A 26614-nucleotide genomic window follows, 5' to 3' on the forward strand; every position below is an offset into this window, starting at 1 on the left:
AAAAACTTCATTGTACAATTAGATGTTCTAATTTTTACAAGTAAAAATATATTTTTATACCCAATTTCCCGTAGGGCTGAACTTCCTCGGTGTGGATGGAAATTGAGAGAGTGCTTTGATAATAAGAACGGAGAGGCAAACCACAAACTTATATGATATTATCATAATTACCTAATTTAAAAACTGTACTAAATGTTATTAAATATTTTTTTATAACCACTTACCGACTATCTATGTCTACCGGTTTTGAGACGTACCCGTCTTTTCGTCAGGACACCAATTAAACCAACATGCAAAACCCACTATACACCTTCACCATAGTTGTTGCACAAAAATATAAAACCAACATGCCATGCATTTTAATAAGCAGCCCTTACATGCACTGATTAGGTCATGAAAATATTTTATATTGTGGGAGAAATAGTTGAAAACAGAGGGAGGGGATGAAGGAAGGGGCGTGAGTTTAACAGGTATACAGTGACCATTACAATGGAACGTCATATAATGGGTTATACTAAAAGGTTGTTTGATTATCGATCAAAGGTACATTAATTTTTGAAGCTTTCCTAACGTAAAATATTTCCATATAATTTAGCTTTAACCATTTTTTATTTGGTCGGTAAGTGGTTATATACACATATTTGATAACATTTAGTAAAATTTTTGACCACAATGATTTAAATATTAATAATATAAAAACTGTCATTTAAAAAAATGCTTTGATGGTACCTAAATATAAAATGAAAACCAAAGTCATTAGATGGAAGAGTAGAGGAAATGTGGGTGCTTACACACCTACGGCAGAATGGTAAATGTTATAGTGTGTAAAGTGGCCACATAAACCAGCCACTGATATATCATCAGCCCCGTAAATGCCTAGACTTCCATATTCCCTTCTCAAAAATGTTTTCCCTCTCTGTTGTAACAAAATCAAATACGAATTATTCCCTAGGGAGGAAATCTAGCCAGCCTGCAAGCATATGGACATACTCAAAACATTATTTAATGAAAACCAAGCTGGGGGACTATAGATCGGAAAATGTTCATAACAATGTTCATGGCTTGCCTCACACATTTTATTTATTTATTTATTTATTAACGGACATAGTCCATGTATACAATTTATAAGGTTTAAATATTACAATAAAAGAGTAGTTTAAAACATTTAAAGAAAAAAGAAAGAAGCATTGACAAACATAAGGGACATCGAGACAAGATCTGGACTATTTATTTTCAGAGAGATTTAAAAAATTCACGATTATTCTCAAGCCTGGATAGTCAGTGTCTGTACCAAATTTACCACTTTTATAAGTTGCGTGACCTGCTTTAGTGCAGAAACTTAATATTCATAATTAGCTTTTCTAATCCTCATCCGTATATAGCTGTGCAAAAAGTACCACATAAGTACACTAATCACATCAATTCTTGATCACTTGTCGCATGGAGGCAAGGTACTCAGTCTAACGTTTCAGGCAGAGGACTATGAAATATTGCAGTGTAGAAACACATTTATAAATCAATATTTTACGTCAACCTCGTCAGAAATTCTACCCAATGCCTTATGCACAGTACGCAAGCACACTAACCACTAGATTACGAGACAGAGGGATAAAGCATCAACAGACAAATGATACAAATAAAACGAACAAATTGTTAACAATAATTTATTTGTATTTCTGGAATACTATCATAATTTTCACAAATGATTGACATAAAATATTATATAAAATATATCTATCAATATGTTATAACATCTAAAGTCAAATGACAAAAACATGGGAATAAACAAAATAACATGAATGATTATGGAATGCTGATAAGTACTTGTGTTTAGATATTTATTCACACTTATTTTTAACAGTGTAAATGATCTGGTTGGTCTGATGTATCAAACATAAGGCACTTATGAATACTGCGTTTGCTCTGAAAATATAAAAGTGAAATCAATTAGTACACAAATTATTGAATTAATGTGTTCTAATAAAGTAAGAGTAACGAATGCTCTTAAAAAAACAAACTATACATTGTTTTCCCGTAGTAATAAGAGAAAATGGAACTCTACACCAATCTATTTTTACATACAGACCTTGTTTCCTCTACAGTTTGTACATCGCTAAGTTTATAATAATACATACAATGAATGAGACCAAAAAATTAAAGAGTTCTCGGCATATTTATTTATTTATTTATTTATTAACGGACATTGTCCATGTATACAATTTATAAGGTTTAAATATTACAAATAAAAGAGTAGTTTAAAACATTTAAAGAAAAAAGAAAGAAGCATTGACAAACATAAGGGACATCGAGACAAGATCTGGACTATTTATTTAGTGCTCGTTTAAATCGTTGTAAACTTAAACCAAAAAAGTCCAGATCCTGTCTTGAGTTAACAATACGACAAAGGCGGGTCATTGGAGAATTTAGGCCATAGTTTGTTCTATGCTGATCGATGAACAGTACTTCATTGTTTCTCAATCTACGAGTCGGAATATTGAATTTTGGCATATCTTATGTATGTATATTATAAAAATCTAGTACAGTAAAATACATTTATTTAAGAATATACCATTGTAGTGGTGGCTTTTTTGTGAACATGGAAAATATGAAAAATAAACAGCCGATAGCCGCAAATAATGTCAACACGGAAGGTTTATTTCAATAATATACTCTGGACAGAAATATTTATAGAAAAATATTAATAATAAAGCAAAAAAAAAAAGATTTAATAATAAACAGATTATAAATTCTGTCTTAAAAATTTCAATTGTAAAAACTGTCAAAATTGTGGATTATTAATATTTTTTCCCGTTTTTACTGATTTTATTAAAAAGATTCAAAATTTAATACACTGAGAAGAAATAAATACTTACTGTCCTTCCTTAAAATACTCTTTTAAAGTATTAGAAAAACGCTTTGAATACTTTACGAATTCCCTTTTTCGTTGTTCTAATGCCTGTTTCCCAGCTCCAGGTGTAAATGTGGATACTTCGTTTACTGCGTCTAATAACTTCTTAATAGCTGAGGCTATTTCTCTAGAAAGTCAATATTTTTTTTATTGCATTATTATTATTATTACACAGTTAGTTGTAAAATAAATAACTAACAAAAGAAGCAGAGCTTTTAAATAAATTACAAGGTTTGATAAAAAATACATGGAACATTTAAATTTGGAATTGAAATATGACAAGAGCCTATTTTTAACATACATATTTTACCATTATGGAAGCGTAGTTGGTTTTTGACAGACAAACTAGTAAGACGCGTTTTGGTGAGAGCGAAAATGACAGAACAAAGGTTATGTGTTAAAAACAAAATTAAATGCAGTGCCATGGTTAGAATGTTGAAGACCGCTTATAAAAAGTTTGCCATAAAGAAAACAGCTGTTTACGATTGGTATAAACATTTCGTTGTGAAGACATTGAAGATGACAAGGCCTGGGCGGCCAAGAGAATTGACAACTGATGACATCCACAAAATCAAACAAATTGAGCTTGCCAATCGCTGAATCACTGTTAGAGGGGTGACAGAGGAAGTTGGTGTCACATACGGATTGATTATCACCAGCGTTTTGAGGATGTTTTGGGCGGCTGCCAAATTCGTGCCGTGCTTTCGCCTGATGGCTTTTGACAAAAAAAACAGACCGCATTGACGCCTCAGCCACCATAGTTACTGGATTTGGTTCCCTGCGACTTTTTCCTTTTCCTAAAGGTGAAGTGATGACGTTTTACTGCCATAGAGAAAATAGACTGAATTGCTGACGAAACTGTATACCAAAGAACGCATTCCAGAAATGTTCTGAAGATTGGAAAAAATGCTGGCATAAGTGCATAATACTCAATGGTGATCACATTGATGGGGACAGTATTAATTTTGAGGAATATTTTTTTTTAAATTAAAAAATACACAAATTATGTACATTTTTTTTTATAAATCCTCATTTAAAATAAGTCAGAGAAAAATAACATTAAAGTTATTACAAAGTAAAACAAACTGTTTGAATTTTAAATCAAATAGTTTATAAAAAATATAAATTAATGTTATATTGAAAATATTCTATGAATTTATAATTTCATGATTTGAAAATATTTCCTAAATACAAGGGCCAGTCAAAAACTAATGTCTCCTTTTTTTTCTACTTAAATAATGTTAGTTAAGTTAAAAATTTAAATTTGGTGCTATTCCCCAAACCTTTTTGTACAATCTACTGCAGCAGTAACTTTCTGCATCAACAGGTGGCGGCACTGAAGTCGCTTGCAAAATTGCCGACATCTATATTTGTATTAGACAGCGTTCAGTGATTGAATTCTAGAATGAAAAAGGTAAAACGCCCATTTCCATTCATGAAAGACTGAAAAATGTGTACGATGATGCAACAGTGGACATCCACTGACATCAGTACTGCTAGACGATGGGTTCGTCGCTGTAACAAAGCTGAAGGACAAACACCTTTGGCTGACGAAAAGCGGAGCGGCAAGTCGTCAACTGCATTGACTCCACGCAACATTTAGCAACTCGATGACATCATTCGTGGTGACCGCCGGATAACTGCAGATGAATTGAGTCACATTCTCTCCCTCAGTAAAGGCAGTGTGATGACGATTATTCAACAACAAAAGTTGGTGCTATTACCACAATGGAATACATGCCCTTGTTAAAAGATGGACCGAAACTGTGGAAATGGACGGAGATTATAGTGAGAACTGAAAAATGAATAGTCAATGGTGTGGTTTTCAACCTATGTAATTGCATTTTAATTTCTTGACATTAGGCAGAGGCATTAGTTTTTGACTGACCCTTGTATTAATATATGTTTTTGACGGATAGACGAATTGGTAATACTCATTCTCTCTAGTCAACTATATAATATGCGGGTAAATAAAATAAAATTTTTGACATAATGCAATTTTTTTTTTCTGAAAAATACCGCAGTATGGAATTTGTAAGCACAAAGAAAATTTGAAAAATCTAATTTGCAGAACATACTTTATTGTTTCAAGAAATGTCTTTCTGTCAGTAATTTCATCAGGAATGCGACTGAGAATTTTTTTGAGGGCAGCAGACTTCTTATTCAACTCTTGGAATGCATCTTCTGATCTGTTCAGTCGGAGTTCAATAGCTAAAACAAATTAAATATTAAGTTATAAATGGACAGCAAAATTATTGTGTAGTTTAGTTAAAATATTTAATTCTTAGTAGTCCCTAGTAGATTGAGTCGTATATACAGAGCAAATGCATTGTAAAACATGCAAATACAGATTTTATAATATTTTGGACCGTATCTGATGAAACAGTAATTTGGTATTTATTTGACTGTTTTAACAATGTACAGAGGTTCTTTGTTTCAGGTCCTGACTTAAGAATTTCCTGTGTTAAGCCAGGACTTTTTTGTTAAATGTGATTTTTCATCGAATGACGCTGAAACAATTATTGAAATCAATAATATTGAAAAAAAATCAAAACATAAATACAAATTACAAAATATACAAACAATTATAAAAAATAAAACATAAATATATAAATAATTATAAAAACTAAAACATAAATAAATAAATCATTATAAAAATTAAAACATAAATACAAATACAAATAAAAATTAAATTTTACACATAAAAAATATATATTACAAAAAAATAATGAGTTAAACAGACGAGAGATAATAAATAATGTTCAATAGAATTTTAAGGCGTAGAAAGAAAAATACAACATCATTTAGCGGACTTTTCTCCACTCGATTTCTACATAAAACTATTAGTACCCTTTTTAGGTGTGCACATGTAAAAAATGTTTTTTTTGTTTTAACTTTTAGCATTGTTAGTGACATATATAGGCAAGTTAAGAAAATAAAATCAAAGTTGATAATAGTTATTTATCATCATCATCATTCCCTTTCCGCGCCCAATGGTGCATAGGGAATTGCATTGGTATACCAATCGCAGCCTATCTTCATCATTTTTTTTACATGAAGGCAAGATGACCAGTCTAATGGTTTAGGTGCCAGTCCAGCAACTATGAAATATTCTAGTGTAAAAATATCTTTTAAAATAAATATTTCATGTCAACCATGTCGGTAATCGAGTCAGAGACCTCTTACTTGGTATGTAAACGTGCTGGCCACTACACCACGAGACCGACATTGTAATTTATATGTAAATAAAATCAATGTAGATAAACTGAATTGTGTAAATATTTCGAATTTTTTAGTGGTTAAGATAGAAATAGTTTACTTTCTGATTTACCTTCCCAACGCACAAACACAATAAGCACAAGCCCTTAAAAGTTCTTTATTTTATGCCACATTATAAGCAATTTTAATTTATTCAATGCTACATCAACTCATATTTATAGTAAAAAATAGTGGTTTGTGATAATTCCACGTTTACTTTTGTAAGCAATAAATGTTTTAAATCATAGATATAGTTACATGAAACAAGATTGATTACATAAACATTTGTTATAATAAATTGAGAGTTCAGTAAGTTGATTTTTCTTGTCAATAATTAATGTATTTTGAATTTATCCCAAATTTCCTCATAAAAACAATTATTATGATTAATTACATGCTGTTAATTACGATATCCAGAATATTGTTAAAATTATCAGCTAGTATTATCATTATTGGATTAAAGCGTTAAATATTTAATCACACATGAGTCAAGTACATCCATAGGCAAGTCTTGAGGACAGAGATAAATTAGACAAAGAATTTGATGCATATATAAAGGCAACAGTATATTAATAAATGAAATTATTACTAACACAATTTTTATTGCACAGAAAATATGTATGTACATATTCAATTTATTATTGAAAATATGAATATTTGCAATAAGACTCATATAATAATAATAAAAAAACAACAGATAAAAAAACAATAGTTTTAATTGTGCTTTCAAAAACATGTGATACCCACCCGTTGGATTGAAAACAAAAGGAATTAAAAGTAAATATATGAGGACAAATTACCATCAGCTTCTGTTATGCTTCCCTGTAGTCTGAGGATACTCTCATTCATGTTGACAGACATATCTGCTCTGCGCAGAATACCAAGAACCAGGTCATAGCTCAACCCTGGGATAGTTGCTTCCGCACGAGCCAGAGCAGTTCTCAGGGTCTGTGAGGCCCCGATGTCACATCTTTCCAACTAGAAATATAAAATTAAATTCAAGATAGTTAGACTCATCATCACAGATGGATAGTTTTTGAGTGCGGCTTTTGACTTGTCATTGATTTAAAGCCTTTCTAATTTTTTTAATGTCTATATATTTAATTAAAACTGGAAACTTTTACACAAGAGGTTTTATTGGCATCTGTTGTTGTCTTTTTTGCAAAGCAAAAATAGAATGGGAACTTTTTATCTACATGAAGGTTTCTTTTCAAATTATTTAATGTACTAGGAAACACCTGATTTATTTATAAAAAATATATTTGTTTTTTCATTAAGAATCGTTTTTTCAGTAAGTCAGTTTTCCATTAACAATATTTTAAGCACATATGCCCAAAATATAAAATTGTTTTTGGCAACTACAATTTTTTTTGTCATTTTAGTTATATTAATATTCACTATTCTGCTATGTTTAAACATCCACATCTTTGCAACTCTTCCATCTGTTGAATTTTGTTTTCTTCTCTGCTGAAAAAAATATTTAATCTTAATAACTCCCTAGGGAGAAAATCCAGCCTGTCTTCAAACATTTGGACATACTCAAAACATTGTTGAAGTCATTGTGTTTGGTTTGCCATAAGCGCTGTTTGTTTCGTACATTTAAGGAAATTGAAAATAGTTTTAATTTGTATTTTGGGTAAAACATTCTTAAACATTTTATACTTAAAACGTTGAATTACAAATTAATTTTAAAACATATTATGGTAGGGTGTGGTACATAAGCATTAAACTACATTATTTATATTTATAAAAAAAAACACTGAAGCTACGAACGGGTCTGATTATAATATGTGCATGATGTTTGATAGAATAATTAGATCTATCTGCAAAATAGAAATCTATAGCATGTTTAAATGGTTGGCAATTTGAACGCTGGAATTCGATGTTGACACGAAAATGGTTTCTACTAACCTGTGTAAGAACAGGGCGTATCAATACTGGAAGAACAAGTGAGGTTACAGGAGTTTCATCTCCCATTGTCATCCTTAATAAATTAAATTTAAACACTTCGTCAAAGAAAAATTATATCTGCTCAATCGTCCAAATGAAAATAAATAATATGTCACAATCGAGTCTTGAAGGAGACTTGCCTTCTGTCATAAATCAAAATCTCCAATGAAAATGCATAGACGACGAAAGCAAGCTAGGAGGTCATAGACAATGATGTGTTTTGAATAAGCCTTCCAAAGTTTGATACCAAGTTGTTTAAATTTTCTTTAAGAACTAGTAATTGGTAATTTATTACATGGCAACTAGTTGGTTTACGTTTATGTCAGAGACGGACGTCAATATTCTGAATATTCACATCAATTCACATATTCTAAGAACTAGGAATGTATGCGAATCTGTGTATATGTGTAAAACGCAAGAATTTAGTTGAGGTTATGTTTTGATATTGTGGTCTTGTTTTCTTTAACATTAATTTTTCAATATCAAAACCTAATTGTCTGCAGTCTTATTCTATCTAAGTATATCGTTGTTTTACAAGAAGAAATCTTAGTTCAATCGTATTTCTATCAGTTTTATACCGCCGCGTCGCGCCGAAAATTTAAGGTGACATTGATTGCTACTACCTACATACAATTATAATATGAATAGTTCTTCATATGAAGTGTAATGTTTGCTCTAGTTTTTTGTTAACAACACAATGTGTTTTCCTTCAATGTTTATTAATCTGTCCTATACAATATAAATATTATCTAGCTAGTGCAAATATACAAAACAGCAGAACATGCACGTTTTCATTTGTAAATACAACAGCTGTTTCTGATTTCTGTTATTGATTTTTCGTTGCAAATGCACCCATCTCTCTCTAAATATTTAATTGGTTGATTTCCCTCCGAGGTAGAAAAAGGTCGTGAAAAGTCGTGATCGATTGTACATTGTAGGAGTAGTAAACTTGATAAAATCTTTGAAAAAGTCGTAATGGACAAAGATTTGTGGTTGCTGCTCCAGGAATCTGGGGTATAATGACAATATATATATGATATTCGTAATAAGTGATTAAGTTTTGTTGTGTTTACATTAATTTATTTTAAATTAAACATGATTCATTTTAGATGGGTATAAATAAAAAAGGACTGGATGGAAAAGATGAAGAAGAAGAACTTATTGTGGAAGACAATGAATTTGATGTCAATAATCAAAGTGACTTGAGTTCTGTGGGCTCAGAATTTGACGAGACTTCAGATTCTGAAAATGAGGAATTGTTGGCCGAAGAGGGTAAATCAATTTAACATTTAATGTTATTATTATTATGACAACTAAACAGTAGCGAAAGAAACATAAATAATGACAGGCACCGTAGCGCAGTCGGTTAGGCAGTCAACTGTGAAACTGGCATCGCTGGTTTGATTCCCACCAGTTGCAAGAAAAAATCCAATAAGTATTTATTCTCTATTGGTTTGGATGTTGTGTTATATTTTTAGATCCATATCCTCTTTTACCCACCTGCTTACAAGCCTCTCTAAGCCATTTTTTCTATTCATTCATATTTCTGATTTGTTTTGTTGGCTTTAAAAAGGCAATACGCTGTAACTCAAACATCTTCCGCATGACAATGGCGCTGTAATGGCAAACCAGCGTATTTGTGAGGTTGTCCTTGTTATTTTATGAATTTTTTTGCACTTAAAAAAAAAAAAAAATTATTTCGATAACCAGATAACCAGCTATATTTATCTTATATATAAAACAAAACAAATTACAAATAAGCCAATTACAGGTTTTCACAAGTAGCACCACAGTAAGTTAAAAAATATTCTCAAACATAAAATGAACAGTAATCTAATGTAAATCAAAAAAAAAGAAAAAACTCTACAAATTATTTCAAAAGCAAATGCCGCATGTCATTATGATGAATCGCAAATAAATCTATGTTTAATGATTTGGTTAGTACTTTAACACTATTAAAAGTTCGCCATAAATATGACACTGTCATTGTCAATTCGCCACTTATGACACTGTCATCGTCAATTTCTTGGGAAGTAAGGAAAAAAATGAAATAAAAGTAAGTTTGTATAATGTAACTTGACTAATAGAATTGATTGAGCGTTGCTAAGCCAAAATGCTGTATCTATAGATACAGCGTATTGCCATAATACGGGCGCATAGGAAACAATGAGGATGTATCATCATTGTGCTCCAATGCTCAAAATACAGATCAGTCAAATTGTGTTCATGTTTGTGAAGATGTTGCCATATTATGGAAGAAGTGAAATCTCTCTGTAAATCAAGCACAAAGAGTCTAATGGCATTAAATTATGTTTTTGTAAATGATTAAATAAATTTCTATCATCTAATCACCGAAAATATGTTGTGTTCAAACTTAAATGTCGTAGTATTCAAAGGACTGTATGCAACAAATTCAATTCAACTATATTTCATTAAAATACACTTCAAAATAATGGAACATTGTTTCAGATACCAACATAAATTTATTTTAAATTCTACATTTTACCTTAATCTTAAAGTTGAGAATGAGTTTTATTGATTATTTTGTAATATATTTGGGTTTTGGTAATTAGGATTACTTTTATAAAATCTATCCATTTTCAATACTGCCTAATTCAGAGTTTTGTTTTGTTTCCTCGCCAGAAGCCAATGAGAATGAAGAGGTAAAAGAGCCGGAGGTAGAAGATGAAAATGATGAGCTAGTCAAGGCTATCAAAGCAGCTAAAGAAATGCAAAGAGATCATCCTCCCGATATCACCACGGAGGATTGTATAGTAGACTTGTGTTTCCACCCGGTTAACGATCTCCTGGCTGTTGGCTCCATCACGGGTGATGTGTATATTTACAAGTACACTAATGAAGCCAATGAACTGGTTGCAACGCATGAACTACATTCCAAGGCCTGCAGAGATATTGAGTTCAGTGATGATGGAAATACTCTATTTAGCACATCTAAGGTGACCAATCAAGTTAATTTATATCTTGTAGTCGACTTGTGATGTGGACTTTGGAACGGTAATCCGATGTTCGATTTTTAGTCCAGTATATCTTATTCCTAGTGTATTTATTAAAGAGTGATTTAAAAAAATAAGTTTTGTGTACTTATGTATTTATTAATTTATTTACGGTCATTGTATTTGGACTTGCCGATGTCATCAACATTTGAGGTTAAAGAAAGTTTTATTTAACCTCTTATGACATAATACTGATCACAAGCTATAATTGAAGACATGAGTGGATGGATACGTTATGTTGCAAATTTTCAAAAATGTAATTTTTACATAGATAAAAATTTTATGTACCATGTTTCACATAAAACCAACTACATCATAAAAAAAATAGTAGAAAAGCATTTTTGAATGCGAATGAAGGCGTTATATTATCAATAATTTTACTGGCGTTCAAAACTGTAACTCCAGATATCTCTGCTTTTTGTTTTTGTTACATATGATCTTTATCCACTCATGTCTTCAATTAATAAACAATGTGCGTACTGCTTTCAAAGATATGTAATCGTAATATAACAATTTTGACCACTTTGTTTAGTTTAGCATACATAAATAGAGCCTTTACAAAATTCACTTATTTTATTTATTACTTTATTACTTGTAAAAAATATCTAATAATTTGGGTATCATGCACTGTGTGGTGCAGAGGACTGTATTAATACACCAAATGCAGCATATATTGATCATCTGTAACATGGGGGTGAGGTGATCAGTCTTACACTTCAGGTGCCAGTTTAGGGACAATGAAATATTGCAGTGTAAAACCATCTTTCATGTCAACCTTCCCAGGAATCGAACCTGAGACCTCGAATGCGCCAACCACTTCACAACGGGGCAGACCTATCTGCACTTAATTTCCTTATTTGAGATTTTTTTACCTGAGAGCAGCCATCGAGTTGAAAACACTAGTCCAGGGTTCTGGTTCTATTTCACACACAGAACTGTATTCTTCATCCGCCTAGGTGTAACTAAAAAAAAAACTTTTCTGCAAGTTTTAATAACACTTGTATCTACAAATTCATTTATTTTATTTTTATAAATTAGTTTTAGTAATTAAATAAGTATGCCTATTAAATACCAGAGAATCTATATAAACTATTGGATTAGAAAATGAATACGGAGCGTTCTCTGGTTAGGATAGTCTCTATCTAACATGGTTCAGCCTGTTCTATATTATATATAAACAGGCATATTATGTTGACACTTGTAAACATAGGATTATGTATATATTATTACTTTTTCCACCCAAGTTGTGATTGAAAAAAGAGTTAATTACAAATTGCTCTTTAACACTCAAATCAAAGCTGTGGTTATTAACCAAGCATAAATAAAGTGTTCAAAAGCAATCCTTTTCAATAGAACTTTACAAATGTTGGGTTAATTAACTTATAAGGGTTTGGTAATGTTTCCACTGTCTAAATTTAAGCCGTATCTGCCATTAAACTATTGTTATAATATTAAAAAAACATTAAAAAAAAGAAAACTTACAATTTACATTTAAAAAATAAATAAATTATTAAGTAAAATAAATTGTATCCGTGGTTTTATAAATTTGTATTTATTTATAAATCCATAAAAAATACACGCACACAAATTATTAGTTTATAATGTTACTATGATATAATATGACAGATTTATGTTTCTGACATAGATAATTTCATACTTGTTAAGTCAGTTAACAATATTTATAAACTTTTGTTCAGTCATATAAAAAATAAGGTAATGCTCGCCACTAGAAATGCAGAAATTAAAAACAAAACTGCCCAAAAATTTTATATATAGACAAAAACATTTTGATAAATAATAATGTAATTTTATTTCAGGACAAAAGTATTGTATTAACTGATATGGAAACTGGTAAACTTAAAGGATATTATGACGAAGCTCACGAGTTTCCTATATACTCTCTGAAAGTCATTTCTGAAAATTTGATCACCACAGGTATTTTAATAAGTATATATTTATTTTTTACGATTGTACATAATACACATTTTTGTTCTGGGGAGATGATACAGATAAAATTGACATAATCTTTGTACAGAATTCCCGGTCAAAATGGATTAAATTTTTTAAAGATTTTATAACATTATGTTTAGTAAATAAATATGAAAATACTAATAAATTTTGATCTCTTCATTTGTTTATGTAAGGCAGAAAATATTAATTAGGCATAATTAATTGGAGACATTAGTGGATAAAGGTGTTATGTGACAAAAACCCGAGACATTTGGGGTTCAAGTTTTAAATACCAGTACAATTATTGATAAATATAGTTAGTTAACACAACACCTTAGTTCGCTCTCAAAATTAGTTATCTGCTACTTTTTGATGCTGTAGTTGGTTTTATATGAAAGGGCTGTACATAAAATCTTCATCTATTTAAAAACGTACATTTAAAAAAAAATTGGGACATAACGCCATCATCCACTTATATCTTCAATTACTCAACAAGAGGAGAAAAAAAAAAAAACTCTGGTATAATATTATTCCACAAAGCCTCAAAGTCAAGTAAATAATTACTAATCAGCAACAATATAATCTTGAAATATTGTATTTTAATGTTTAAGTACCGTTTACACAAGGACAATGCAATAGATAGGATAATATTGTCTTGTCCCAGCTCCGTGAACAGTCAACCAAGCAAAACAGGACTCTGAGATAATACTAAAATTGCGAAAATAAATACACAGCGACATTTGTTATGAGCGAGTTTGCGAAAAATATTATTTCTTTTATAACAAGATGTATTGGAATTGTTAAAGGACGAACTAAAAAATTCACGGGAGCGACACGTACGCGTTGAGCAAGTTACAATTGTCCTATGGTACTGTATATATTTACGAGGTGTCAGGGGTTATCATTGTCCAGCGGAGATAGCCTGCCCATCTCTCTCTGTGACTATGTCTCTGTGACCTGTCCTACAAATTGTTGTTTACACGTGGACAATATGTCGGATCCTGGTTTACGTGTAAATGCTACTTTTTACTGGTTTGGGTTTTGAATCACTACCATGAGAGAAATTTTTGTTATTATTTAGCTTTGCTTTTAATTTCAATTGACACAATTTAATGTTGACTGCTTTATTTATTAACATTCTGAGAATATCTTGACATTGTATGAAATGCAGATTTGTGACTTTTTTTTGTGGCTCATTGTAATAATAGCATTGTGAATTTCAATCATTTGCCATTAGGTACACTTTCAATGAATTAATTGGCACAAAAGTATCTTTTTTATAAATACTATGATATGCTATTTGCACCTGATGGTACATAGGGCACTTCATTGGTACACCAAATGCAGCGTATGTTTCAGCTGCCAATTTATGAATATTGAAATATTGCAGTAAAAAAACAATATTAAACAAATATTGCATGTTGACCTTGCGAATCGAACCCGGGACCTTAAGCAATACATTCCATGATTTTTACCTGAGAATAGTCATCTAGTCTAAAATTCACATCCAGGTTTCTGGTTCTATTTCGCTCATTAAACTGCATTCTACATCACAGATTTATTAATTGACATAGCCAAATACATTTTTAACTTATATCTACCGGAGATAGGTTCGATTAGACCCGGCAATATTCTAAATTATCGATTATGTGTAAAGTAATTTTCGTACTTTATTTTCCTTAACTAAATCATGAAAAAATTGTACAAAAAACTTTACCACACGTCCTTTCATGATTCAGAACATACTGTGATGAAAAAAAATTATTGCAAAACTCACAAATATGCCTAAAAGGGGACATTTATAACTGAGTCTAATTTGACCCAACACCGCCACGTGTGTATTTGTTTGAGCTAGCAGACTTTCAGAGTTAACCATTCAGTTAACAGGTCTTGCACGAGCGTATTTTAGGCAGACTTTTAGAATTTATGAACACCCTTTCCTACCAAAATTCAAGTGATAAATGATAATAAAATTTGTTTATTGTTTGTAGGAGATGATGATGGCCACGTCAGAATGTGGGATATCAGAGAAAAACGGACTATCCCTATATTCTCCTTGAGAGTTTCTGAAGATTACATATCAGATATGATAACAAACTCTGCAGCTAAATATTTGGTCTGTAGTGGAGGGGATGGGTCCCTCAGCACCATTAATATGACCGCATGGTTAGTGTTACATATGCTCGTAGTTTTTTTTTCAAATGCAAGTGATATAATGCAAAGGTGCATAAATAATATACATTTTAATAAATATTACTATAAACTGTCTACAGTTTATAGAAAAAAAATATCTGTGATGCAAACATGTTTGTGGCAATAAGTTTTATTTATTTATTTAGTAAAAACGACAGTAAAAATAAATAGTATTTACAAATAAACCAAAATTATATGGCCAATTATAGTTTTCTGCATATAGCTTGTTTTACGTTGGTAAGAAAATGGTACAAGATCCTGCGCAATATCGTGTGCAGTTTTTTGTACAATAATTCTTGTGCCAAATCTTGGGCCATTTTATTTGCTGTTTTACATTGGACAGTTTCTAGGATTGAAAATTGAATGTAAGCATGCGCAGTACGTAGATGTTTTCAGTGCCATGACAGATAACTGGCAGTTTCACAGTTGACAAAACGAGCTATCTTGTAACGACGCAACTACTGGCAACTAACAATATAGTTTCTCCGATCAAAAATCAACATCGGGTTTTTTAAATAACATGGATAGACAATTATCACAGGATGTGCGCCCAGATCTTGATTTAAATATTTGTTGAAAAGTTAGGCGTGTTTTCATTTTTCTGAATTTGATCACAGATTTCACCCAATTTGTGTATTCCAGGATTTAATATTCATTGGGTCAAATCATGCACAAGATCTTGAGTCACATTACATCATTACCATTTCACATCTAATGAAACTTGTTCTATTCAATGATCATCTTTCTAATTTAAATTCACAGGAAAATCCACGTTCAGTCCAATGAGTATGAGTGTGAACTTACTTGCCTGGGATTATTCAAAGATGAAACCAAAATATTAGCTGGCACATCTAAAGGAAAAATGTACCTCTTCAACTGGGGAGAATTTGGTCTTCATAGCGATGAGTACGCTGGACCGAAGCAATCAATATCTTGCATGGTACCGATTACGGAGAACATTGTTATCATGTCAGGTGAGGACGGAATACTGCGGGCGACACACCTCTTCCCCCACAAGCACCTGGGAGTGGTCGGTCAGCACTCAATCTCTGTGGAGAGAATGGATATCTGCAATTCCGGGAATTACATAGCCTCGTGCTCCCACAATGATGACATAAAGTTCTGGAATATTTCCTACTTCAACGACATGGAAATCAACACTTCTTATAAAAAGCAAAACAAAAGAAAGGACTTGCGAAACAACCTTCCCTCTAGCAAGGCTAGAAATGCTTCAGATTTCTTCTCTGGAATGACCTAAACTATATTCATATTTACCAATTTTAAATGAAAAACAAGTTATCTTATTATGAATATTTATTGTAATCTCTTTAATCTATTGGTGTATTTAACAAAGAAAATAAAGAACACATATTGATATTATTTATGTCTTCAACCCTTTGCTCCCTGACAGTACAAATTTTTCCTGGTGTAAAATAATTCGTATATCTCTTATTTGATAATGCATTTGATGTAACTAATTACTGTCTGTACATATTTTGACGTTTTTTTTACTAGTTTCGGCAATTTCGAAGTAATTAGTTCCAAAAAATGACTCCTGGGGATCAGTTTTGCATAGAGCTGTCATCCGTTTGGTTGTGTAAAATTACCAACCCTTTACAAACTTCAATATTATTATTAAAATGGCATGTAACTTTTTTTATGTGCAATATTTTTGTTCGATTATAATGTTGGTTTTTAATTTATTTTTGTAAATATGTCTTATTGAAAAAATAACTTTTTTGTATTGCAATTCCCTGACGGTACAAAATTGTGCCATTTTTTAAAATGGAGTTTTAAAAAAACAAGATAAATATACTACAATCGTTTTCAAGCTACAACACAACTAAAAAAGAAGTTCAAAAACTCTACTAAACTAAATATATGTTCAGGGATCAAAGGGTTAATACAATCATTTTAGACTAAAAAATGAACAGTAAATTAAATGTAGATTTTGTAAACAAAATTTACTGACGTCAGTATGACGATGTTGGTCATGAAAAAACCCGGTCACAGGTAAAAATTATAAATAAAAGTGGAATAAAACTATATACGTATTTTTATTATTAGGATGTAAGATAAGTTAAAAAACTTTTGCAATGAGTGCTGGAGGCCAATTTATTTTGTCTTTCCGCGGGTTGCCGCGGAAAGACAAAATCAATCGTTGGTTTGAACGACAGGATGACGATCAACGCTCGTGTCAGCTGAAGCACAGGCAAGTGGCTGGATGAACTCCGAAACATGACTTAAATGGATTGACCACTTTTCGAAACATACGGACCCAACATAGCAAAGTCCTTTGATTCCCTTTGAGTCACGAGGGTTTAGATGTCATTAATTTTTTTCCGAAAGCATCACATTAATATTTTCAGTATACCCTCGCGCACTAGGTACCCATAAATTACAACCACTTGATCGCACTTTTAGGAAACCATTGAAAAATCCCTACAACGATGCATGTTATTTTTGTATGAGAGCGAATCCTGGCCTTCGGATAGTAAATATGAGATTGCTGGGCATGTCTCTTCTGCCTTTAATCGAGCTTCTCGAACAGACATCCCTGTTTATGAATTTTGCTGCATCTGTATTCACCCGTCTAATAAAAATATCTTTGATGATTTAGATTTTTTTTATGGGATATTACAGACAGAAAAAAATAAGACACCATCCGAAGCAACATACTATTCAGAATCTCAGCTATAAAATTCCCGTCAATCAGAACCTGAGCCAATAATTTCCCAATAATCAGGATCTGAGCTGCCAACTTCCTGTCATCCAGAACCTAAGCCATAAAATTTTCGTCTATTAGAACTTGAGCCTACATTTTCTCGATCGTTAGAATCTGTGCCGTCAGTCAGAATCTGAGCTTTCAACATCTCAATCAATCCGTCATGAAAATTCTGATATCCCTTTGGTAACAAGATCAGTGGAAAATTTTAAGGTGCTTATCACAGAACTATCACGATTCCTCAAGTTTCAAAACTAAGGGCTACCACATGACGCTGTAAAGCAGAGAAAAGTGTTTTTTTTTATGGATTTGCCATATAAAAAGGTGCTACTAAAAAAAAAATGGCAAAAAATAGAAGCTGTGAAACGAAGCAAAAGTTTCCTACTTTAAATAATAAAAAAAAAACAAAAAGAAAACTCCTACACTGATGAAGAAGTGACAACGTGTCCTATGTGCATGGAATCCCATGGCGAAGATTAGATCTGATGCAAAAGTTGATGAATATAAGTGCATGAAGCTTGTGCCTGCATTGATGATTCTTCTAATGCACTGATTTCATCCTTTTTAGTAATAAATGCGTCATATCACTGTCTGTCACCAATAATAATAAAACCTTAAGTTTGTGACCTTGAACCACCACCGCTCATGCCAAAATTTTGAAAAAATGAAGTTGTTTTGCTTATAATTACGTCCCTATGGATTTTATAAAAAAATTATATGAAAGTCAGAAAATAAAATTTACTAAAAAATCGTTTTTTTCTTCTGATCAATACTTTCCAATATACCTACCTACACGTTTGAACATCAAATAGAGTTTATCAAAATAGCGGAAAAGCGGTATTTGCACTAACTTTTTACTAATTATTTAATAGTTGACCTACCAAAAGTTATCATCATCATTCTATGTCCGCTACCTAGTTGGAGCATATGGTGTTCGCAAAGATTCTCCGGGCATCTCGGTCGGCTGCCAGCTCCTGTGTATCCTCACAAGTCAAGTTCGCATCTCGTGGTTCGGATATGAACTACCAACTAAATTAGCAGCGGTCGTCTAGGACGTCGAGAAACTGGGCTTTGGTAAAATACGGTAGGTATTTTACTATTTTATTAATTTTCGGTAAAAAACGAATATGACGTACTAATTTTTATTTTTCGGAAATATAACAAGGATTATAGTCCTTAAAATGTAACATGATTAGAATGACAGTTGTCAGAAAAAGTGACGACATAACTTTGTAGTAACGTCAAAGGAGTTATTTATATTGACACACGAAAAATCATTTGTATCTGGCGTGTCAATTTATTTTTTTAATACAATGCTTGAAACATAAATCAAAATTAATGTATAAAATCAGCTTTAAAACTAAAAGAAAACTAAAATAAACCTAATTATTAACGACGTTCTTACAAGGTTACATCATTTTGCAAAAACGTTAGAGATGGAACAAATTGATCAATGTAAATTGATCAAATCAAAAAAGAATTAATTTGATGTTGTTCATGAAAAAAGTATAAATGTCTCATTTTTTGGTGAATAATTGTGTAAAACACACTATAATAGGTTGTTTTTGCGTTTCATATATCAATTTTCGGAAACAGAGTTTCATGATTGCATGAGATAACTGATACAATCGATTTGATCAGTGATCAGTAATTTCCCATCACTAATGAAACTAGTTTGAGAGCTGTCATTCTAATCAAGCTATATTTTGTGGACTGTATTAGACATTGTTTAATCTGCAATATCCAAAGAATATAACGTGAAGGTAAAATGTTGAAAATTACGACAAGACATGCATTATTTTTAACTCCAAAAGGAAAGCTAGTTCCACATAAGGATAAAATTATTGTGACGATTTTCGTAAGGGAGCAATACGACAAAAATACCAATAGTGAAAAAAAAATTCGCAAAGAGGTGAACGCAGGCGGAGAATTTGAATTTGTACCAGGACCTCTGTAAATATTTAAATCTATACAAAAAGAGGCAATTATCATGACGATATGAGTTTTTCTAATTTTAGCAAGTGGATAAACGAGAAATTATTTTCAAAGATATCACCAAGAAGTGTCATTATAATAAATAATGTCAGCTAACACTTCATAAAAATCAACAAGAAACTATCAACCGTAAATTTAAAACAACAAATCAGGGACTAGCTTATTACCATAAATAATAGACCGTTTGAAGAAACCATGAAAAAATACTGATTTGATCTTACTTGTAAAAGATGCACCTTAGCTGCATTTAGTTGGTTTACAATCAATGAAAAATATATAAAATAGATGACATTTTAAAATCACACGGTCATGATGTTTTACGGCTTCCACCTTACCATGCAGATTTTAATTCCAAAGACCTGGTTTGGGGAGGTATTAAAGGTAGCCTGGCCGAAGAATTCCCTAAATTATGAGTATCTAATACAGCCAGCGACAGCGGGAGAAATGATTGGATTATGGCGATTATAGCACCTTTGATTTTTTTAATGGGATGATGCCAACCTGTCATCATTTTAACAGATTTTAGGAACAAAAAATATTACAATGGATCCCGTTACCGCCCTTCCCAATTTTCGCACTCCGTTATACTTAATAACAGTGATTAGCGAGATTCTCGTTAGATGCGCCTGTTACTTTTTATAAACGACCTTATTTAGCAATATCATATTTAATTTTATGAGATACAACATTTTTATTACTTTATATGGTTGATTATTATCTGACGCAGGTTGAAATTCGTTTTTTATACACATTTTTTTTAGAACGAACGTGTGCCATTCCTGATAAAAAACGGCGTGCGATCTTCCCGATCACTACAAAATAATAAATTATTATAACTCCATCAAATAAATTTGTTTTTGCATTTCTTTGTTGGGTTGGGTTGGAAAGTGACAAAAAAATATTATTTATTATATATACCTACAGACTAAGCCTATATATATTATTATTATATTATGTATGTATATTATGTCACTTTCCTGTACTTAGATATTAGAACTTACTTCCCTCTTTTCTCAATCCAATGAAGTGAATATTTTTTGGTACTTCGTACATGTCAGGTATTTAAAGATATCGCGTGTATTAAAATAGTCTAGTTTGCATATATAAGTTTGCAATTTGCTCGAGTATGCCTCTTCTGTTTGGTCTCCACAATATGTCACACATAAAGAAAGGTTCGAGAAAATTCAATGAACATTTCTTAGACATCTTAACTGGAAATGCAGGTATACCGATTCCTGCAAAAAGCACCACTTGCTTAGTTTAGAAGATCGCTGTCTACTATTAGATAGACATGGGGGTCCTTTATGACATACTTAGTGGACGCCTTGATAGCCCGGCTCTTATGTCAGAATTGTCATTAAATGCCCCTGGCTACCGAACCCGTCACACGTCGAGCTCTCTATTTCAAGCGCCAGCAGTTCGTACGAACTATGCCTAGAACTCTCCACCTATACGTTTAGCCCGTGAGTATAATTTGAACTTTCCCTCTATTGATCCGTTTGAAAACACAATTTTTTGTCTTATACTTAGTAGTTTCTAAAATAAAATCTTATTTTATATCTAATTCTTCATATTTTATATATTTTTTACACTTGTGCAACAATATTTACACACATGTCCACCCTCAATCCATTACAACACCCGCTCACACACCCACTCACCCACTCTCTCACACACTTACACAAACACACTAACATGTATTGTACGAGTATTTCATGTATTTCTGTGGATATTTGTCATTGCTTTTATTCTCTGTATACTTTATTTGTTATTTTTATTTTTTATTTTCTTTTATTTAGGAAACATACAGTACGGTTATATAGTTATATATTTTACACAGTTAGACTTAACTCAAATGGACCAGTGAAGTTTCCATATTAATAAGCAATTATATGTAAGGTTATTAATTAAAGCACAAAAAAGAGAAGGAAAAAACATAAACAGAAGTTGTTTAAAAATTAAAATTAAAGTTTAAAAAAAATGTAAAAGTAATTATAAGTTAAGAATAAATATAAAGAATGAAAAACATACTCAGATGTAAAAATAAAATAAAATAACAAAAACATAAATATACACATACATATTTTAAGGAATTTAAAGAAACGATGAGAAGAATCATTAAATAAGACAATAAATTTAAGTCAATTTAAAAACATCTTCAAAATTAGTTATATTTTTTTACACGTATTACTGTTATAATAAAATAAAATTATGTACCTCTGAATTATTTTCTTTCAGTACAAAGATGCTAAGACTACCAGATTACAGAGAGCTCTTTCGGGGAGCTTTTCGAAACAAAAAGTGGCAATTATCATGACGATATGAGTTTTTCTAATTTTAAATTTTAGCAAGTGGATAAACGAGAAATTGTTACCAAACATACCACCAAGAAGTATCATTATAATAAATAATGTCAGCTACCACTTCGTAAAAATCACCAAGAAACCAAAAATCGTAAATTTAAAACCACAAATCAGGGACTAGCTTATTACCATAAATAATAGACCGTTTGAAGAAAACATGAAAAAAACTGATTTGCTCTAACTTGTAAAAGCTGCACCTTAGCTGCATTTAGTTGGTTTACAAACAAAAATAATACATAATATACAGAAATATTCAAATAAAAAAAGATACTACTTTAAAAAATATATAAAAAGATGACATTTTAAAATCACACGGCAGCTTTTTTCGTTTGGCAACCAGAAATTTTTCCGTGAATGTGAGCACCGCCAAGAAGACTTATGCCCTCAGATGCGGTATGCGGTTTGTGGTGGGCAAGCTGTACTTAAATATTGTATTCCTCGTAATATTGTTATCATGTTTAATCAAAGGGAAAATATTTTGAAAAAACAATTTAATGTTAAACGCAAATTTAAAAAGAAAAACACATTTAAATTTTTTAATTGTTCTTCAATCTGAACATATTCTAATCTTTTCGTTAAGGCTGTCAATTTTTACAATAATATAAAGATGCTTAGTAAACCGGCGCTATTATTATTTTTTTATTTCATTTCGGAAAATAAATGCTTATCATTGGGACTATTACAATACAAAAGAGGTGTGTGAAGTATTCGTCCATAGCAGGTGAACTCTTCATAACTGTAGTCACAAAACAATAGCATAATAAGCTGAAGAGTTAAAAGGTACAAGGATAAGCGTATCTACCCAAGTTAGGCAACGGACTTGATAAATCACCGCCGTCAATGCCGTAACAGCAATTAAAAATCAAATGGCATTTGATTAGGTAGGTTCATTACTGGAGTTACAAATGATACCTCCCAGACGAAAACGGAAGATAACTTATTATAGAAATTACAAGTGAAATCAACTCAACTAATCTATTATTCCACTCCAATCTAGTCTAAATATGGACCATATTGGAATAAATTATTAAAATAGTTAATATTTAGAGATGGATTAAATACTCCTATAATTAACAATTATGATCGTCTAGAATACTTTCACATTTTCAGTTTTGAGTTCAGAAGGTTTTGGTTAGATTATTATTCTTGCACAAAATAATATCTAACTATACGAGTATAGATGCCATGATATCCTTGCTCAGATTAACCCTAATGTACACCACCGTGACGTGCGCACCAATGCTGTCTTTGCTGTGGGAAAAAATTGCCAAGGATCATCAGAACAGTTAACAATATCTCAATAAACACTACTGTCGATGTGTTCCTACAGCAAAGACAAGCATCCAAGAAGCAAGCGGTGTTATCGCTTCTGACTTGAGTTGACACACTTGCCATGTCGGCCTAGGCCATGACTATGCCCATTGTTCATTTAAATAGATTCTAAGATTTTTTAGGTTAAGTTAATTATTGTATTATATATATTTAATGCCAATCTATTAGGGCTCTCATAAGCCATAAGCCATAAGATCTCATAAGATTGGCTTAAAAAAATTAGATGCACCTAGTTTTTACGTAGGTACATTTATCTGAGATCATCGTGTTGTAGATATTCTGAATCGGGTAGAATTTGTGTATCTGGGAAGCATGTTTACTACAGATGGAAATGCCGAGTTGAGAAGAAATATATTGAAAGTAGGGGGAGCGCCGGGAACAGGGAGAACGGTGCACATCATTTTTGTCAAATAAACGTTTGTTGCAGGAGGTTAAATTAATAGTTCTCGATAGAGTCCTAGTGTTGACCCTTATGTACGGAAGCGAAGTATGGAATTGGAAAAACAAGAACGAAAGTAGGCCGAATTCAATATAAATGCGATTTCTCAGGTGAAAATGTGGTAAAACTATATACGATAGGTGATAAATGTGCTCGTAAAAGCGCCTCTTCACGCTAGCTCATACATATTAGCTAACGCATTCGCCAACGTGTAGAGGGGGCTATTTGTGGCTGGCAGAGCTAGCACGCGCGCTCGCACAAGCACTGGTACATACGCTGGCGCGCGATCCATCTGGTGTCGGTTTTTTAACACACATCATATGGCGCTGTCCGAGCGCTGGTCATCGCATCCACACGTTGGCCCAGCTTTTAGTACGTTGACGTTCGCGCATTGGCCAACACCGACAGATACTGAACGACTCGCAACGCGTGGGCAGTGTAGCGATTTCTTTGCCAATATACGCGCCAGAGTACTAGCCAACATATCGGTAGCTGAGACAAGCATTATTGACAACATCAAGAAAGGAGTATCGCATTGGTTTGAACATGCAGAGCAAATGGACAGTCGACGGCTAAAAGGATTTACTATGCAAATGTTGATGGATGCAGAAAAAGAAGAAGACCGAGAAAGACATGGCATAACCAAATTCAACAAATACTTAGTTCAAGATGGACGTGTCATGACCTTTTTTTTATCATTGTCAATTTTTCCAGGGCCATTTTCAACGAGTTGTAAATAACTCACTATTAGAAAATAGCAATCAAGTTGGGGTAGCACTCTACCCACTGGATTCGAAACACGGACCTTTGAGCCGTGAGTCCGAGACACTAGTCACGGGACCACAACTCGATTCCTGACATTGGCTGGTTTAAGTGGGCACTTTACACACAGTGTAACATTCAACATTCTGTCTATAGTTAAACGTCTCCATTTCCTCAACTCTTCCAGCTGGGTCTGAAACCTTTATTTATATGGGTGAGGAAGACAATCAGGCTCGCATTACAATAAGAAGTGAACATTTATCTTCAATTTTATCTATAAAGTCAAATTAAGTTTTCTGTACGAAAAATAAAATATGCGTACAATTTTTTTGAAACATGTTCAATTACAGGTTACTGACGAAGAAATTATAAATTTTCATAAAGATATACACATTTTCGTACATAAATATCGATTTTATTTTATACCGTTTCGATATGTACCTACCGATGAAGATAGCGTTTGTAATAGCGGCCCAAAAAAAAATCCTCAAAAACGAATCGCAGACAGATATTCACTGCCTTATAAGTTAACTAATTAACTAAAAGTTATCAAAATCATTATCATCATTCCCTTTCCGGACCTAATGGTGCGTAGGGCACTGCATTGGTACACCAATCGCAGCGTATCTTAATATTTTTTTTGTTACATGAAAGTAAGATAGTCAGTCTTATGTTTCAGGTACCAGTACAGGGACTATGAAATATTCTAATGTAAAAGCACCCTTTTAAATAAACATTTCATATCAACCGTGTCGGGAATCGAACCTTTCGCATGGTAGGCAAACGCGCTGACCATTACATTACGAAGCCGACAGTAAGCCGCACTATAAGTTAACTTAACAAATATCTCTTAACCACCATTCTCATTTTTATTATGGACTTTTATATGGACTTCTTGTGTGTCTACCTTTTCTCATTCTCAATATTTTATATCTTACTGCTCTAATAATCTGTTAAATATCAGAAAACTTGCCATGTAAATGTATGTATAGGTTTTCTTTTTAATTTGCATAGACTTTTTTTTTCTGTCGAAATTTTTTTAACGTCGGGATTCTTTTATTTACTTGTTAAAATATATGATTTACATTTTGCTTAATAATTTATAGGTTTATATTACATATTTTGTAATTTTGTATCTGCGTTTTCTGTTACTTACTTCTTTATTTGTATATACCTTTTGCTTGTTTTTATTTGCTATAATACTCAATTAACCTTATTTGCATTTAAGTATTGGCAAACACGCGTTTCATATATGTATATTTATTTCTTCTTTTTTCGTGATTATATGCTTGCCTTATTATATAGATTACTCATATTTTCCTTTCTTACTTACCGCAACACTTGATTTACTTTGTTCGATTTTACAGAATTCATTTTATTATTTTACAATTTTGTTTTTTTATATACTTACTGTTTTTTGTGTTTAATTTCATTAGTTTTTCTTTATTTAACTTTTTTATCATATCTTCTATAATTTAACATATTTTTTCTGTACATTTACTTTTTTGAGTTTTTTTCAGCACGGTAGACTGGGTACGTTTGTTCCAGGGTACTGTTGTTCCAGGGTACGGTTGTGACAGTCGTCGTATTAGAAAAAAACTATAAGGAATAGCGGGAAGAGTGCAAGAGGAGTGAAGAACGGCGTGCCCGTCAGAACGTTTTCCGCAATATTGCGTCAGCCATCGCGCGTAATGAGTATTTTCCCTTGTTTTAAGTTTAACATTA

At 32.0% G+C, this 26614-nt stretch overlaps 2 protein-coding genes across 3 annotated transcripts; one reads left to right on the top strand and one right to left on the bottom strand.

Annotated features, from left to right (window-relative positions):
* Nucleotides 1-1650: 1650 nt before the first annotated feature.
* On the bottom strand, nt 1651-8288 carry Ccm3 (programmed cell death protein 10 Ccm3). The gene is made up of 5 exons (XM_088236184.1): nt 8078-8288; nt 6967-7144; nt 4987-5119; nt 2874-3035; nt 1651-1923 (listed from the first exon to the last, which is right to left on the bottom strand). Exons 1-5 carry the CDS (start codon nt 8147-8149, stop codon nt 1839-1841), a joined length of 630 nt encoding a protein of 209 aa, XP_088092310.1. The 5' UTR covers nt 8150-8288; the 3' UTR covers nt 1651-1838.
* A 181-nt stretch (nt 8289-8469) lies between these two features.
* Nucleotides 8470-17319, top strand: LOC148275090 (WD repeat-containing protein 55 homolog). Of its 2 annotated transcripts, none has more exons than XM_088236183.1 (6): nt 8470-8719; nt 9226-9388; nt 10760-11073; nt 12948-13065; nt 15072-15246; nt 16036-17319. In XM_088236183.1, the coding sequence occupies exons 2-6, from the start codon at nt 9226-9228 to the stop codon at nt 16529-16531; spliced, it is 1266 nt and encodes a 421-aa protein (XP_088092309.1). In that variant the 5' UTR covers nt 8470-8719; the 3' UTR covers nt 16532-17319. The 2 variants fall into 2 exon arrangements, with proteins under 2 accessions (XP_088092309.1, XP_088092308.1); XM_088236182.1 differs by having other exon boundaries at nt 8665-9130.
* Nucleotides 17320-26614: the final 9295 nt, after the last annotated feature.

This window comes from Micrasema longulum, unplaced genomic scaffold (genome assembly GCF_059751315.1).
Source record: "Micrasema longulum isolate JH-2025_06_02 unplaced genomic scaffold, ASM5975131v1 h1tg001519l, whole genome shotgun sequence".
Classification (NCBI taxonomy): domain Eukaryota; kingdom Metazoa; phylum Arthropoda; class Insecta; order Trichoptera; family Brachycentridae; genus Micrasema; species Micrasema longulum.